The following is a 15,380-nucleotide window of genomic DNA, read 5'->3' as shown; positions in this document are numbered from 1 at the left end:
GCCGGATGCCAAAGCTGGTTGGTGGGCAGGCGGGAGATTCGAACGCGCTGTGATTGGCGGAGAGGCGGGTCCTTTCCCGCAGTCGGGACACCGGGACTGGGCTCGGCTCTGAGCGGGAGGGGAGCCCGTGGGACCCTTGTGCCCCCCAAACAGCACCCCGAGCTGCTCCCAGCACTGCAGGTGTCCCAGCTCCCCCCGGCTGCGGTGGGGACACGTGGTCCTTGTCACACGCAGCTTCTTACATGTGACCTCTTGCAGATCAGCCTGATCTCCACCCGAGCGGCTCCCAGGGCGGCCCCAGAGCTGCTGGTGCCTCCAGAAAGGCGCCCAGACCCACCGAGCTGCATCCCAGAGCCTGGGGAAGGGTGACAGAGGAGCCAGCAGCAGCGCTCCGTGTCTTGGGTGAAGAATACAAGTGCTGCTCCTTCCCCTTCTGCTCTGAGCAGGGGTTCATCTCACCCTGTTCTCATTGAGCACTTCCAGAAGTGCGGTTGTCCAGCTGGGAGGACAGACCATGAGCAGCATCTCCAACTCCCGCAGGCAGCGATGCCGCAGTAGCCGGGCCTTGGGCGCTGTGAGCAGCAGGCTGGCTACGGGAACCTGCGGCCGTGGCCAAAAGGGCTTTGTTTGCCCATCAGAGGAGAGACATGAGCAGACACCAACGGAACAGGAAACCAGCTGAGAGATCTCAAAACCTTTTTAGTGGGACTATTCATTAACAAAAATAAACCTGCTCCCCACCAGGTACCGGCCAGGGGAGCAGCAGAGCCCCAGGTTCCTGGGCAGATGTCCAGGGCAAGGTGCGGAGGTGGTGGCAGTTCAGCCAAAGGCACAGGCCTGTCCTGGGACTCACTTGTGCTTGGTGCGAGGAAACTCCTTCCTGCCCTTGTCACGGCCCCCAAAGTAGCGGACCCTGTGGATGATCTGCAGCTGCCGCTCGATGGTGGCCCTGATGTCCACCTCGTCGGGGATGTGGACGTAGCGGACGTTCCTGCCGGTCACAAAGAGCTCGTCCAGGTGCGACACCGCGCCCTGCCTGTCCGTGTACGTCACCTCCGCCAGCCGCACGTTCATGAAGGCGTCCACGTTGGTGACGCGCCCCGTGGCCGTGCTCTCGTCGCGGAGGTCCACAGTGGTGACGAGGCCACGCAGGCCCTGCAGCAGGATGACCAGGCTGTTCTCGGCGATGGTGCGCTCCTTGACGGAGTGGCTGACCTCCATGGCGCGGCTGTGGCGGGGCAGAGGGAAAGCCGTGCTGCCAGGGACACCCCCCGCCCCGCTCTGCACGCTCGTGTGCTACCCACTGCCCCTCGCACACCCACCCACACGCTGCCGCTCCCCAGGCCGCCCACACTCTCCACGCGTGCCCCCCGCACAGTGGGGTCCTCCCTGCCGCCTCCCCTCCCACCGCTCACTCGCGTTCTCCATGTGCCGCCCTTGCACGCACACACGGCCCGTCTTCCCACCCTTGCACACTCACCCACACGCCGCCCTCTCCTTTTGCACGGCCGTGAGGCGGGGCCGCTCCTCCCCTTGCACGCCCACCCGTCCGCAGGAAGGGGCGGCCCCTCCTGCGCTCTGCGCCCGCCCGCCCCGCTCCGCTCCGCCTGCGCTCTGCGCCCGCCCGCCCCGCTCCGCCCGCCCCGCTCCGCCTGTGCTCTGCGCCCGCCCGCCCCGCTCCGCTCCGCCTGCGCTCTGCGCCCGCCCGCCCGCCCGCGCTCTGCGCCCGCCCGCCCCGCTCCTCTCCGCCTGCGCTCTGCGCCCGCCCGCTCCGCTCCGCCTGCGCTCTGCGCCCGCCCGCCTCGCTCCGCTCCGGCCGCGCACTGCGCCCGCCCTGCCGGCCCCGCCACGTCCCGGTCCGTCCCCGCCGGGCTCCGCGCAGCCTTTCCCGTGGCTCAGAGCGCGTCCATCAGCGCCAGCAGGTCCTCGCCCTTCCCGGCGCTCTCCGGGCGCGGCTCCGCCACCTCCAGCTCCCCCAAGATGCGGGAGAGCTCGGCCCGCCGGCCCGGCTCCTGCGGAGACAACGCGCTCAGCCGGCGGTACCGGGATGTGCCCCACTGCCTGCTAACACCGGCCTTTGCTGGGATGTACTGGGGAATACTGGGACATGCCCCACGGCCCGCTGATGCCCGTGAACCCCTTTAAGAATCTCCATCCTACGCAGCTAAAAACTTACTCTAATATTTGTCAGGTTTTGAGTTCTCTTACTAAATAGTCACCAAGTCCACAGGCTTGGCAGAAAATACTGCCACTACTGCTGAGGTTAAATTAAATAGGGAAAAATGTATATTTTTAAGTTGCTACTTTGGGTTAAACTCTGTTCTCAGCAAGGCAGGAGTGATGAGAATCAAAGATCTGAAACGCACTGTACGTACCTGCACGGCTTCGATGTTGATAACCTTGTACGATAACTCCTCTGGTCTAGTCAAAGCAGCATGTCTTGATTAAAAACATGAAAAACAGGCTTAATCCCATGAAAACATACAAGTGAATTATAAAAAACAGATTTCATGAGGCTTCTGCAGGCATAAAGTTTGGACAGTGTCCCTATTCCTACAAGGCAACTTAATGTATTGACCCCAGTTTGGAGAATTTTCCCTGTCTTGGATTTTTTTATGCTGTATGTAGAACAGCGGGAACATCTCTCTAACTGGGATTAAAAGCCGGTAAAAATATTCGGCAGAAATCGCGTAACAAAAAGTCTCGTTGCACATGTGCTCCCTGCCAGAAGGGGGTTCAAGGCTTTAAGACCCATCACCTCCAGCGCTTATATTCTTATCTGTGAAATACGCACATGTATTTGGGGGAGAGGAGAGAGAAACGTGCTGGGGGGATGTCCCTGTTCTGCAGGAAAGAACCCAGCACAGATTGTCACCTGCTGCTGACCACCAGTGTCACCTGGAGGGAACGCAAGGCCGGCGATGGAAATGGCTCTCCTGGCCGACAGCCAGGAAAACGAAACGCTAAAAACCTGCTGTTCTGTCCCTAAAGCTGTCACGGTGTCCCCAGGGATGCACACGTGGCACGGCATCACAAACCCCAGAAAACAAGGACTTGACCATACTCTTCCTCCTCGTCGGTTGTGAACAAATTCAGGCGGAATCCTGTCTCGCTGCCTCCAGGTTTCTTGATGTCCAGCCCTCCCAGCAGCCTCGCCAAGAAGTTCAGTTCTTCTTTGGCCAGAGGGCTGGGGACTGTGCTCTCCTGCAGAAACAGCAACGGGCTCATCGCTCAGGTTACCAGGGAGATGAGGACTGCAATAATTTCCCTGTTTTCTGATATGACACAAATGTTCTTCAGAGTGATATAAATAAATTTCTGTATTGTTAATGATACAGAATGTGCAGATAACTAGTAATTATCAGCTATATATTTAAAATGGTTGCTTGAATTTATAGATGCAGGACAAGATGATTTTCCAGCTAAATGGGACAGCTGAGAAATCTGTAATACCAGCTTTTCTGTTTTCTGAAGAGATTAAAATAGGCAGCAAGTACAACATTGCATAAGCCTGTGTGTAAGATTCTTCAGGAAAACGTGCCCTTCCCCTAGCTCAGAATGGACTGTGGAGGAGTGGATGGGGCTCCAAGAACTAAATAGTTTTCCCCAAATTTATCCCCTAAGTGTAGACTAAAAAGACGGTTATTGTTTCCCTGAGAAAGGAGATGAACAAAGGGAAAGATAATTCAACTGTACAGTAAAGGATGTGGAGGTGACGGATGCGGGTGTTTCATTCAGTGTGCCCATCCATTCAAGTAACAGAATGTCAAATCTGGTGGTTGTGGTGAAACTGCTCAAAGGAAACGCTCTAACCGTGTGTGACCGGCTGCAGGACCCGCTGGCACAGAGCAGTTAACCAGTTAACCAGTTAACCAGGGACAAGGACCGAACAACACTGACCTTTGCATGGGATGCCGTGTTTTTGGATGATCCCGCCATGTGTGTCTCTACTGGCCGACTAACGCTGTACCTGGAGAGAAGAAAGCACGAGGAAGAGCAGCTCGTTACTGCATGTGAGACAGGAACTGGAGGGAGCAGCACACGATCAAATACGATGGTTTTGTAGGACAAAAAATGACTTACATATTTGTTCCAAGTTTGAGGACTCTGTCACCATAAAGATCAAAAGATCCTTCCCTTTGCAGAGTAACGTAATTTCCATCAGTGGTGAACTCGGTTCTTTTAACTTCCTCTCCATTGCGATTAAACATCCTTAAAAACAAGACATTATTGAAAAATATTTAGTAGTTTTATTACTGATTTTCTGTACTTCCTCTGCTTACTGCACATGAGAAATGGGAATAAAACCCTTATTCTGTATGTTGGTAAATGGATAAATGACAAGTAGCTCATTTACCAGAATAGAGAATGTCAGAAACAGTTCAGTATTTCCTTGCTGGGTGACTTAGTCCCCAATCCAGCCCTTTAATTGGTACCTACTGGCAGTTCAGCTATCCCTGCACCATGAGTGACAACCCAAGCTTGATTCCTGAGCTCTCTGGGACCAACTGCTCCTCTGTGAGCTTGCAGGCACTGCAGACAGTATAAACGGCAGTTCAGAACTCACCTGATGAGTCCTGGAACTTCTGTACCCCAGGGAACAGGGCCCGATATTGGCAGCACAAAGCGACCGTTAGAATTTTGCACTTTGTCCTTCAGAAAGATGGAGACCTGCAAAAGAATATTCCACCTTCTAGAAAATCAGTTCCATATCTTCTCATCCAAATTCTTTGAAGTCTGACCTTGCAGCTTTCCTGCCTAGACTGGGGTTGGTTTCCTAAACATTTAGATGCACGGAGACTCTGACACAGGCCAAAGCCAGTAACGCAGAATTGTGGTCCAGAGCACACTGATCTAACGTTAAAAAAAAAGGTACTCTTTATGGACTTCAGTGTGACATTTTATTTAGAGAGCATCAAGCCCTATGACTTCAAGGTCACATTCTCAGTTTCATATCAAGTTTCTACTAAAAGGAAAAATGTATTTATCAACTAACAAATCCATACGAGTGGGTATTCCTTTTCTCATGACACTTTAGAATGAGTATTATTGTAGTAAACGTGCTCAATTTGTAAAATTTTGAAGATCAAAAATGCAAGCACCCCAAGATGACTGAAAAGCGCGAGTAACAAACCCAAACTTGCAGTGTAATTATAACAAGATACCTTTGTGTTCCAGCCACAAACTCCCTTCATTCTTACTGACTACTTGTATTGGGCTCTTACCCTTATGTGCATGTCCTGAAAAAAAATGAGGAGTGTTTGCCTGATGAGCTGAAGTTCACCCGCAGAGAGACCACCGTACGTCTGCAAGAGAAAACCCACCACGTAAGGCTCTGCAAGTGTGCCGTGTCCCACCCAGGCAGGTGCGATATATCAGTATATCAGAATTCTGCTGGGCAAAAGCGGTACGTGTGTGGCAGGGGAAGCGGAAATTGTATAAGGGGGGGACTGCTGGTCATTATCAGTAATTATTATCCATGACTAAGCATCTGATTTAATCTCTGTGCTGAAGTCAGAGGAGACTTTGATCAGGCTGAATAACCAATGTATTGATTTAAACTGGGCCAGTAGAAAAATAACACTTGACTTGTAGACACCCCCACTCCAGAAGCCCTTTGGAAACATTTCATGACTTCCCAGGACTTCTAACGTTTTATGAAACCAGTTCCCTTCCTCTGGAATGCTCATTCTTTATCCAAAGGATTACAGCAGTTACAAGAGCAGTTTGTTTCCCTCAGATTAAAAAGAGGGGAAGGTTATTTGGATGGTTCTCTGAGGTGCAGAAGATATCAAGCTCCACGCTTGATACGGCATTTACTGATGCAGTATTTAGTTTCTATTATCAGCTTCAAAGAGAAATCTCAAACCCCAGCGTATCCCACCATTATTCTAAGGATTCTTACGTCAATCAGCTGTCGGAAAGTTTCATCCACCTGGTTCAGAATGCCAGGAGATTCATGTACAAAATCCTTGATCGTGTCCAGGTGGTTGAATGTGACCAGCAGAATGTCTTTGGGCCGCGGGCACAGCAGCACTTGGTATTTGAAAGCCATGGTCATAAGGTCATACAGCTGCAAAATAACACCGGGAAATGGTGGTTCCATCACAACCCAGAGCGACACAGCTTAGGTAACTTCACGTGGATGTACCTGACGTAAAGCCAGGTACTAATTATCGCAATCAGAACCTCATGAAGGGGAGCACGAGGCCCAGCAGGCAGGACGGGTGGGTGGTCTCTTTTACCTTGTCCATGCTCGCCTGGTTCAGCCTCATGATGGACGCGTGAGCTAGCCGGTCGTACACCGTTCGCAGCGCTTTCTTGGAATAGAGTTCCTGCGGTTTAAACAGCTCTTCCATAAATTTTTTATTGAACATGGTTGTGATGATGTCATTCATAACTGCAAAGACAAAGAGCCTCTGGTTTTTGCTTCAGAAACAACACACTGATGTGACTCACTCCCCACTGGGAACCCGGACACCGACAGCTGTGGGGATTGACAGGAACGCGTACCTGGGAAAACTTACATGTCACAAAGGAAAAAGGAGGAGGAACGTCACTGCTTAATGTCAACATTCTCCTCAACCCCACCTTGGCGTCAGCGAGCAGCACAACTCCTGCTGACCGGCCCCAGGGGCAGAATAGCTGCTGGAGCTGCAGACAACAAACCCTGGTTTCCAGTGGGAATAAGGCTGGGTTTGCCGCCTTGTTTTTACAGCCATGGCCAGCACTTTTTACTTTGTAAATCATCTTGTTTATAGCTACTCTGACATGTATTATTTATAAAAGGTACAGTTCTGCTTCCTAAGTCAACTGGTTTGCATCACTCTAGATTTTTGCAAACTACAGCTCGCTGACTCTGCCTGTTCTCCCTTTAGCCTTTGACACTACTAGTCTATTCTTCCTTCTAAACAGAAGCTCTTGAATGATTCAAGGCTCCTTAAAGTATTTATTTCAAAGGGATTAACACTGACAAGTATTTAAGGAAGCATTTATAACACTGGAATCGGTGTCAGGCCATTCAGGGCTCTTACTCAGCAACATCCACAGGTAGTCCCTAGGGAGACGTTTATGCCATTCTAAGGATGGAAAATAACAAAGAGGAGCGGAGGGAAACGGCACAGCAAGCAACAGAGCATCAAAGCGGCTGAGCAGAGAGGGGTTTCACCAGCTGGGATGGGGAGAGGGAAACCGGGGAGAGACAATGCGATGGACAGAAGGAAGCTGAGGATTTACGGTGGTTTTCGCCTACATCTGCCATGTCACTGGTGACAGACACGTTCAACGGCCTGTGCCGTCACGTCACATGGTGGGGATGCATGACATGAGAACGGAGTCTTTACGCCTGGGTTACGCTCGTGCTTCTCGGAGGACATTCAAGGCAGCAGAGGGGATGTTATGAGTCCAAAACAGTCACACAGTCTACTTGCAATAGGTTTATGGTTCCTAACAAGGTGGAAGGCAGATGAAGCCACCTCCTCGTGGCTTCAGCAGCAACGGGTTCGGCTGGTTGCTCTAGGTCACCCTTCGGAGATGCCCCAAGGGCAGTCGCTGTTCACAGGCAAATATTGTCTTTCACAAGAGCGTGCTTGGTCTGCATGGGATCTGCATCTGTGCATCTACCATCTCTATATGATAAAGTGGCCTTTATACAGCTCGTCATCATTTTGGACGTGGCAAAAGAAGAATATGGAATCTTTTAGACTTCTGAGATATTAAATACTGGGAAAAAAGTGTTCTTGGAAGCAGAAAAAAAGCTGGGGCAAACACCAGGATATCAATATTTACCTTCTTTAAATATCCAAAACCTACAAGCGATGCTTATTTTGAAAAACATGAATCATAGCCCCGACGTTTCTTAAAAAAAAGCTGCTCAAAAAGACACTGAAAGTTCTACTCATGTCCACCGAGCAAAAAACCTGAGGCTGTTGAAGAGATTTATTTCCTCCTCCAGGTCCCCAGCACGGCCCTTTGCTGGAAGGAAACACACGCTCACACCTCGGCTGGGTCTCAGCTCAACCCCCGAGGGATCATTTCAGCCAAGACCAGCGTGAGCACCCGCTGCCTTGTGTTCGCTGCGGGGTGGTGGCCGCCAGCAGAGAGGGGTGAGCTGGAAATGCCTTAATCCTTCCTGCGGTTCACCTGCCAAAACCCTAAGCAATGCGTTAGAAAAAACCCTAGAAAAATGCAGTATAACATAATATTCCTGCACTTAAGCAGAAAAACAACCTTCACAATGCTCACACAACTATATGCTTCCAGCAATATGGTACCAGAAAAATACAAATATCATTTTGGCTAGAAAAACTGCTAGGATGAAAAGTTTTGATCTATTTTTAGTCTTGGTTAAATTAGCAACTTATTTTAGAAGCCATATGATTTTGAGTTATTGTCTATTTTTTCTAAGATCTATAGTTAAAATGCATTTTAATGAACAGGTGAGTGTTATTATTCGTCTTTGACACTACGACTAGAAGGCTGCAGGACCAGCAAACGGTGTGTTCACGTACGATGAGCCTCGTGTGCATGTAGTGGTGTTTGTCTACTGCATGCAGCTAGCAGATTACAGTACCTCGTTTCCTGTCCACATCTGTCCATTCATCTACACGAAGCATATAAAACAAAAACACCAGTTCAAGAAGTAAGAACAATAGTTTCAAGGAGACGGAAAGAAATAAGCTAAAAATACCAAAAAAAAATCTAATGGACTTTGGTTTTTGTCATTGGCATTCAGAGCTTAACAAGAGCAAACTCCTCCATCAGCTTTCAATGAGCACACAAAAAAGGAAACCTTGCTGTGCCCCTGGAAAAAATCACGTTGCTTCAATGGAGATAAAGCTTTACCCTTGAGTGAATCTTGGCATGTTTCGCGTTTAGCTTGGGAAGTTTTCAGCTGTTTCTTGCACTTACAAGTGAACAATACGGGGGAACATTTTCAAGCATTAAGAAACACCTCAGTGTGGGTGAAATCACCTCACAGGGACAGGCCCCGCCCGGCACGGAGAAGCCGCGGCTGCCTCGACGAGGCCTCCCCCGGCGTGGGAGCGGCTCCGGGAGGGGCCCCGGCCGGCCGGCGCTCACCTTTGCGGGCCTTCTCTCCGGGGATGCTCTGTGCGCGGAGCCGCTGGTCCAGGATATAGAGCATCTCCCCGCCCAGGTTCAGGAACAGCAGCGGCAGCGTCCGCGCCGACATGTCTACCGCCGGCCTCCACCGCCGCCAGCGTTGCCAGGCAACCCATAGACCAATCGGGACGCGCCGTCTTGGCCCCTGGCAACCCAAGGACCAATCGGGAGGCGCCGTCTTGGCCAGCGCGGGTGCCAAGGCCCCGCCCATCGTCCCGTCCAGTCACCTCAGCCCTGGAGCGTGAGGAAAAGTGAAGAGTTTGCACGGAAATGACGCAAATAAAGGAATTTTAACAGAAAAGAGCCGCTCTGGTTGAGGTTTTAACAGAAAGGAGCCGCTCTGCTTGAGGTTCTGCTGCAATCCAGGGGCTGCCGGCCAGCAGGCGCCACTGCCACATCGGTAATTCCCCTCCAGTCACCAATGGCATTTTCAGTCTAACACACAAAATCAGCAGGTTTGCGAGTGACAGCAGGATGACTGCCAGAGAATGAATATAAATGTGCGAGCCGGCTGGGAAATCACCCGCTGATAAACACGATTTGTGCAGCCGCAGAGCTCCGCATCAACCCGCCGTTCCTGACAGGAGGAACAGCGCTTTGAGCTGCTGTCAGGGCTGCTCAGTGTCCAAATCAGCAGCATTTCGCCTCATTTTCTCACCTCGTTTGTCATCCCGCTGCACAAATCCCACCCAGACGCTGCACAGTGTGATCCTGCAGCCTCAGGAGACATGGGGACTGGGGGGCTGTTCACATCCAGACACCCCTCTCCATGGGTGAACCCCCCAACCTGACCCTCGCATCCACTGAACCGCTCGCAACGCAGCCTGGAGCACCAGCCTCAAATTTAACCTCTAAAATGCTTAAACCACCCGTTGCGCTTCTCCGGGTGCTCGCCACAGAATCATTTTGGTTGGAAGACACCCTCCAGATCACCCGGTCCAACCGTTAACCCAACGCTGCCACCACTGTCCCCAGGAACCTCGGCCATGGCGCAGAGCACTCACACATGAGCAAAGCAGCTTCATGGTGTTGTTTATTGTCAGAGACCGGTCGCCATGCGTCACTATACAGGTGTCCCCTCGCACCGCGCCGCTTCCTCCCTGGCAGCCCTGGCTCTCTCTTGCCGCTCTCTCCTCTGCTTCAGCCTCTCGGGTGCTTTCAGCTTCTGAACCTCCTGGAAAACCTGCGGGAGGAGCAGGAGGGGAGAAAGGGAGAGATGAAGCGGATCCATGGCCAGCAGACGACATGCAGCAGGATCAGCCCCTTCCCAGGCACTGCCCTGGGACTCCAGCCAGCCCTGTTTTCAGGGACTGTTCCATTACAGCTGCCCTGTCTTCAGTTATCTTTAATCACACTGAAATTCAGTATTTACAGACTGAAGGCACTTCCAGCTTTTTGATCCTGCTCAGTTACACCAAAGCATATCACACACAGCTCCTACACCAATGTAGACAGTGGCCATGCCCATGTTTCTGTTGCAAAGCTGCCACCTAATTTAATTGTCTCACATATTAGTTCCCATACCAGGCTCTGGAAAAAATAGCTGTTTTGAACGATACATTTCTGAGCAAAGTGGCAGCAGAATCTGAAGTCCTCACGCTCAGCACAGCACAGGTGTCACTGCCTGCTGTCGTGCATGGAGATCTTTGTCAACCTTACGCATGTGTCTACAAACATTATCACTGTCTCCTCAAATTCAAAGCATGCATTAAAAGGATTCTGTGTCTTAATCCTGCCCTTCTATGAAGAGGTTTTTTCCTCCTCCAGCTTTGTGGCTCTCTCCGGACTCTCCGTACCTTCAGACAGAAAGCTTTCTTCACCAGCCAGCGCTTGGTGATCCTCCTGGTGTACTCCGGCGGGGGGATGTACTCGATGTTCAACTGCTTGCAAGTGTTCTCAAAAATATCATAGCGGGAGCGGCGCAGATACGCCAGTAGCTTCCTCCGGCGATCTACAGCCATCAGCATGCGGCGGCGGTTACTTTTATCCTGCAAAGGACTCAGTGTTCAATAGATTGCAGACAGATTATTCTTCCATTACAGTAAATTGCTTAGAATAGACCAGATTGTGGCTGAAGGGAAACAATCAGGTTAAGGACAGTATCTCAGAACAATTTTTCTTGGCAGACACTGCAAGCACATTAGGTCACTACAAGGAGATCTGAGAAGACTTAATTTACTTTTCACTGAAATTGCTTTCTTCATTGTGTCTGCACCGTCCTCCCCCAGCCCTGAAGTCTGTTTTGAACTCGCGTGTGGTTTCAGGCGGCCGTTACCTTGGGATGCCTCTGCAGATGCTCCTCGTAAGTGCGTATCTTGGCAGTCAATACAGCAACTATAAAGGACAAAAGAAGCCACGTGAGAGCAGCAGCTCTCCAGCAGCATTTACATTCCCCTCAAACTGTTACAGGCACCCACGGCACCACAGCAAACACCACCGCACAGCCCCGAGCGAGCGCAAAACAAACCATGAAATACAATCGACATAAACCAGAGGCAGGACTGTTACTATTATGAAGCTGCTTAACCAGAGGTTAACGCTTTAGCAACAGATCATGAATTCATCTGTAAAATGTCTCTTGCACTCAGTTACTGGTGGCTTCACATTCATTTTGCCTCACTTGGATTAAGCTTTGGAGGAACAGACACAAACGAAGAGGTTCTTTCAAAGAACAGCAGCCAGTGCTCTGGGATTCTCCTCCCTGATGCAGGAAACTTGAAGTGCCGGGGCGGGAACAGCAGAATAAAACCAGAGATGTATCATCTGCAAACAATACGCTTCTACTTTTCCACTTACCTTGCACCTCAAAGGAGCCATTGTCACTGGGAGACCTCCTGACCTTCTCCACCAGCTGCTGTATCTTTATTTTCATCTTCTCTTTCTGTGGATAACAGAAAAGACTTTGTCAGTCAGGAACACAATAGGTCCGAGACACCCCAGTTCTCTCCACAAATGCCCAGAGATAAAAGCTTTGTAATTAATAGCTTTGCTTAATGTCCACCACAAAATGCCTAAGAAGTGCTGCAGAAAAGGACCTACCGCTTGCAGGACAGCGCTCAGGGTACAGAGAAGTGGCACAAAAAGACCTCAGCAGAACAGGGAATTGTCACTGTTCAAACCAGGAGTGCAGGCACAGCCCCCTCCCGAGGTTACACGGGGTGCTGCAGCGGCCCCGCTGCTCACTAATGGAAGACAGAACTGAAGCCTTTGCTTTTTGCATCTTTTTAAGCTTAAGTGCTAAGAAATGTAAGATCTTTGTGCTACCTAATGACACGCTTGCTGTGTTTTCCAAAAGCAAATGTAACATGAAGCCCATGTGCTGCCCAGGGTACTGTTTTCTGGAACACAGGCCAAGCCGCAGCAGTAAGAGCGCACAGCTCGTCCCTCTGCCACTGCCCCACGCTTTCTTCCCTCCTTTTAGCACGCAACTATTATAAAGAAGACTGCATGATAAATTTTAAGAGCGTACAAGACTTATCACCCTCACGTATTTAACAGCCCCAGATCTGCGGTCACCAAGCGACACGTCAAGGGCATTTCTGAGTACAGATGTCTACACAAATGTGCTCACTAAATCTTGTAGGTTTTTATGCAGGTAGAATGAAACTAACCTGGCTGGCCATCTCCAGAGACAACAGTCTTTTCACCACATCGTCAACACTGCAAAGAGATTGCACATTAGTTTATAAGCTGGAAATAAAGAATATTTAACAACAGAAATGAGGGTAGGTTTTCAGAACACAATAACTTTTCTCGGCTTTTAGTCCACAAATTTCCAGCAACTCTCCTCCCTTCCAAACCTGTCAGCCATCGACTGTTTCTTGCATTCCTCCCAAAAAATCGTGGCTGAGATTGCAAAGCGTCAAGTAGTTTTGCTGCTGTGGGCTGCACAGTTATTTCAAATCACAATGACATTTTACCCAATCCGAAAACAACATCACGTGCAAACCGGGTGCTGAAGATCAACCCCCAGGCAAGTGCACAAGGACAAAATAACTCATTTTAAGACCGGCTGCTGCAGAGATCTCTGAAAGTCTCAGATATGCCACTGGGGGCCCTCAATGCACCAGCTCTGGAGTCAAAGCATAAAAATGCTGAACTCCCTTTGGAAGCAGACACTCATTTTGAGTTAACGACACATCCACCAGCACCTGAGTTCAAGACAGGCAAGGATTATTTCTAGGAGCTTATTTCTAGTATTGCAAGATTATTTCTTTTCTCTATGGACTACAAAGTCCACAGAGGATGTGGGTAACGAGCACTCAATCTCACACTAAGCAAACAAAAACATTCCATACCCCTAACCAGTGGCTGCTTTTGCTAATTTGACTTTCAAAACGACTCTGCGGTTCCTGTGCTAAATTACATACCAGAGACCACAGAACATTAATTAATTACTGAGCAGGTGACAGCTTCCACGTAGTGTGGCTGTGTTCTCTCAAGAGACCCGTCATTCCCTTTCCCTGTATCATACCTGTCTATTATTGGGACATTGGCATAATCTTTCCTGATCATTGTGGGCGGAAGATCATCCAAATGGCTGGGGATTTCTGCAAGGAGAAGATGTAACATTTGAGGAAGAGCTGTACAAAGCCAGAGCTCTGAACTGCAGCACTAGAGTGCAGCTCTGGCAATGTAAATGCGAAACATTTTGCCCCATGGTCCCGTTAATCCTGACATACCTTTCCTCTTTCTTCTCACGGGTCTGGCGTAACATCTGGCTGTCTGAATAAATGGACTGCAAGCTTCATTGAAGAAAACAAAGACTTATCAGACTTGTGTGCACTTTTTTACCAATGTACACATTAATACTGTCCAGTCTGTACTAGAACACTGGTCGGAGTACTTAGACTCCAAGGTGATCAGTGGCCAGCCCAGGACTTTTGTGTGGAATGGTTCGGCGCAGTTATCACACGAGTGTGAAAACAAACACTGTGTCACCTCAGGGTGAGCTGAGCCTATATGGTGAGAACTGAGCAGCAGGAAGAGATGCCAGGAACCGCACAGAGTGCGAGGGCTCCCCAGCCGAACTGCGTTCATTTGGTGGGCTTCAGCGGATGAACTGAAGTAAATCCATGTGTTAGGCGGGCTGCTCTGGACTGTCCCAGGGCTGAGCGCAGAGGCAGCGAGACCCAGAGACCCTGAGACTGCACAGGTCAGTACAGATGCAAATATTCACCAGCAGCCCGAATGGAGCTGTTCGACCTTTCAAGAACAAGCTCTTCCCACTGCTCTTTCAGGGTCCCTGCTGCTGGAATCAGAACCTGCTTCACATTGTTCACCAGCACCTCAGACATGGTTTTATACCACAGACTCATAGAATGTCAGGGATGGGAAGGGCCCTGGAAAGCTCACCCAGTGCAATCCCCCCATGGAGCAGGAACACCCAGATGAGGTTACACAGGAAGGTGTCCAGGCGGGTTGGAATGTCTGCACAGAAGGAGACTCCACAACCCCCTGGGCAGCCTGGGCCAGGCTCTGCCACCCTCACTGGGAAGAAGTTTCTTCTCATCTTTAAGTGGAACCTCCTGTGTTTCAGTTTGCACCCATTGCCCCTTGTCCTGTCACTGGTTGTCACCCAGAAGAGCCTGGCTCCATCCTCCTGACACTCCCCCTTTAGATATCTGTAAACATGAATGAGTCCCCCCTCAGTGTCCTCTTGTCCAGCTCCAGAGCCCCAGCTCCCTCAGCCTTTCCTCACACGGGAGATGCTCCACTCCCTCCAGCATCTTGGTGGCTGCGCTGGACTCTCTCCAGCAGTTCCCTGTCCTGCTGGAACTGAGGGGCCACAACTGGACACAATATTCCAGGTGTGGTCTCCCCAGGGCAGAGCAGAGGGGCAGGAGAACCTCTCTCGACCTAAACCTATACCATGCCATGCCATGCCATGCCAGCCAGTACCGGCCTGCAAACGGAGCTGGCTGAGGAGCAGGCGCGCTCAGCTCCGATCTGTGCGGCCCCGGAGCCGTGTGCGGGCTCCTACCCACCCCGAGACCGGCCCTTCTCCCTTCCCCGGGCCCCGCTACCGCCTCCACCCGCGCTCCCAGCGGGCTCTCCAGCGTGGCCCGAGCTGCCCGCGCTGCTCACCGGCCCCGGGGCGGGCCGGCCCCGCCAGGCAGCGGCCCAGCGCCGTCCGCAGCGCCAGCATCGCCGCTCCCGGCCCCGCCGCCTCACAGCCCCACCGCGCCCGCCGCCATCTTCACCAGGCGCGGCGGCTGAGCGCCGAGCGCGAGGGCGAAGGAGCCGAGCGCCGAGCG

The 15,380-nt window shown here is 51.1% G+C and overlaps 3 protein-coding genes across 5 annotated transcripts; all 3 read right to left on the bottom strand.

Moving 5' to 3' along the window:
• Nucleotides 1-679: 679 nt before the first annotated feature.
• LSM10 (LSM10, U7 small nuclear RNA associated) lies at nt 680-1,639 on the bottom strand. Of its 2 annotated transcripts, none has more exons than XM_065041508.1 (2): nt 1,481-1,639; nt 680-1,228 (listed from the first exon to the last, which is right to left on the bottom strand). In XM_065041508.1, exon 2 carries the CDS (start codon nt 1,219-1,221, stop codon nt 850-852), a length of 372 nt encoding a protein of 123 aa, XP_064897580.1. In that variant the 5' UTR covers nt 1,222-1,228; nt 1,481-1,639; the 3' UTR covers nt 680-849. The 2 variants fall into 2 exon arrangements, with proteins under 2 accessions (XP_064897580.1, XP_064897581.1); XM_065041509.1 differs by lacking the exon at nt 1,481-1,639 and adding an exon at nt 1,416-1,469.
• Nucleotides 1,640-1,752: 113 nt separating this feature from the next.
• On the bottom strand, nt 1,753-10,285 carry OSCP1 (organic solute carrier partner 1). 2 transcript variants are annotated; one of them, XM_065041494.1, is made up of 12 exons: nt 10,128-10,285; nt 9,082-9,357; nt 8,573-8,602; nt 6,246-6,400; nt 5,906-6,073; nt 5,226-5,306; nt 4,568-4,671; nt 4,084-4,212; nt 3,901-3,970; nt 3,065-3,204; nt 2,376-2,439; nt 1,753-2,012 (listed from the first exon to the last, which is right to left on the bottom strand). In XM_065041494.1, exons 2-12 carry the CDS (start codon nt 9,332-9,334, stop codon nt 1,896-1,898), a joined length of 1,311 nt encoding a protein of 436 aa, XP_064897566.1. In that variant the 5' UTR covers nt 9,335-9,357; nt 10,128-10,285; the 3' UTR covers nt 1,753-1,895. The 2 variants fall into 2 exon arrangements, with proteins under 2 accessions (XP_064897566.1, XP_064897567.1); XM_065041495.1 differs by lacking the exon at nt 8,573-8,602.
• MRPS15 (mitochondrial ribosomal protein S15) lies at nt 10,139-15,375 on the bottom strand. The gene is made up of 8 exons (XM_065041504.1): nt 15,211-15,375; nt 13,806-13,868; nt 13,598-13,673; nt 12,735-12,783; nt 11,920-12,004; nt 11,399-11,457; nt 10,920-11,111; nt 10,139-10,306 (listed from the first exon to the last, which is right to left on the bottom strand). The coding sequence occupies exons 1-8, from the start codon at nt 15,269-15,271 to the stop codon at nt 10,187-10,189; spliced, it is 705 nt and encodes a 234-aa protein (XP_064897576.1). The 5' UTR covers nt 15,272-15,375; the 3' UTR covers nt 10,139-10,186.
• Nucleotides 15,376-15,380: the final 5 nt, after the last annotated feature.

Source organism: Columba livia, chromosome 26 (genome assembly GCF_036013475.1).
Source record: "Columba livia isolate bColLiv1 breed racing homer chromosome 26, bColLiv1.pat.W.v2, whole genome shotgun sequence".
Lineage (NCBI taxonomy): Eukaryota > Metazoa > Chordata > Aves > Columbiformes > Columbidae > Columba > Columba livia.
Note: the sequence above shows the minus strand (reverse complement) of the source record. Positions and strands in the feature narration are given on the sequence as shown.

Excerpts from the sequence above, each read along its gene's own strand:
- OSCP1 (XM_065041494.1), bottom strand. The coding sequence starts at position 9,334 with ATGGGCGGGGCCTTGGCACCCGCGCTGGCCAAGACGGCGCCTCCCGAT. Across the intron at positions 3,971-4,083 it reads CTCAAACTTGGAACAAATAT|GTACAGCGTTAGTCGGCCAG; the intron begins GTAAGTCATTTT and ends TCTTCTCTCCAG. Across the intron at positions 3,205-3,900 it reads ACACGGCATCCCATGCAAAG|GAGAGCACAGTCCCCAGCCC; the intron begins GTCAGTGTTGTT and ends CTGTTTCTGCAG.
- MRPS15 (XM_065041504.1), bottom strand. The coding sequence starts at position 15,271 with ATGCTGGCGCTGCGGACGGCGCTGGGCCGCTGCCTGGCGGGGCCGGCC. Across the intron at positions 13,674-13,805 it reads CGTGAGAAGAAAGAGGAAAG|AAATCCCCAGCCATTTGGAT; the intron begins GTATGTCAGGAT and ends TTCTCCTTGCAG. Across the intron at positions 11,458-11,919 it reads TGGCTCCTTTGAGGTGCAAG|TTGCTGTATTGACTGCCAAG; the intron begins GTAAGTGGAAAA and ends TGTCCTTTATAG.
- LSM10 (XM_065041508.1), bottom strand. The coding sequence starts at position 1,221 with ATGGAGGTCAGCCACTCCGTCAAGGAGCGCACCATCGCCGAGAACAGC.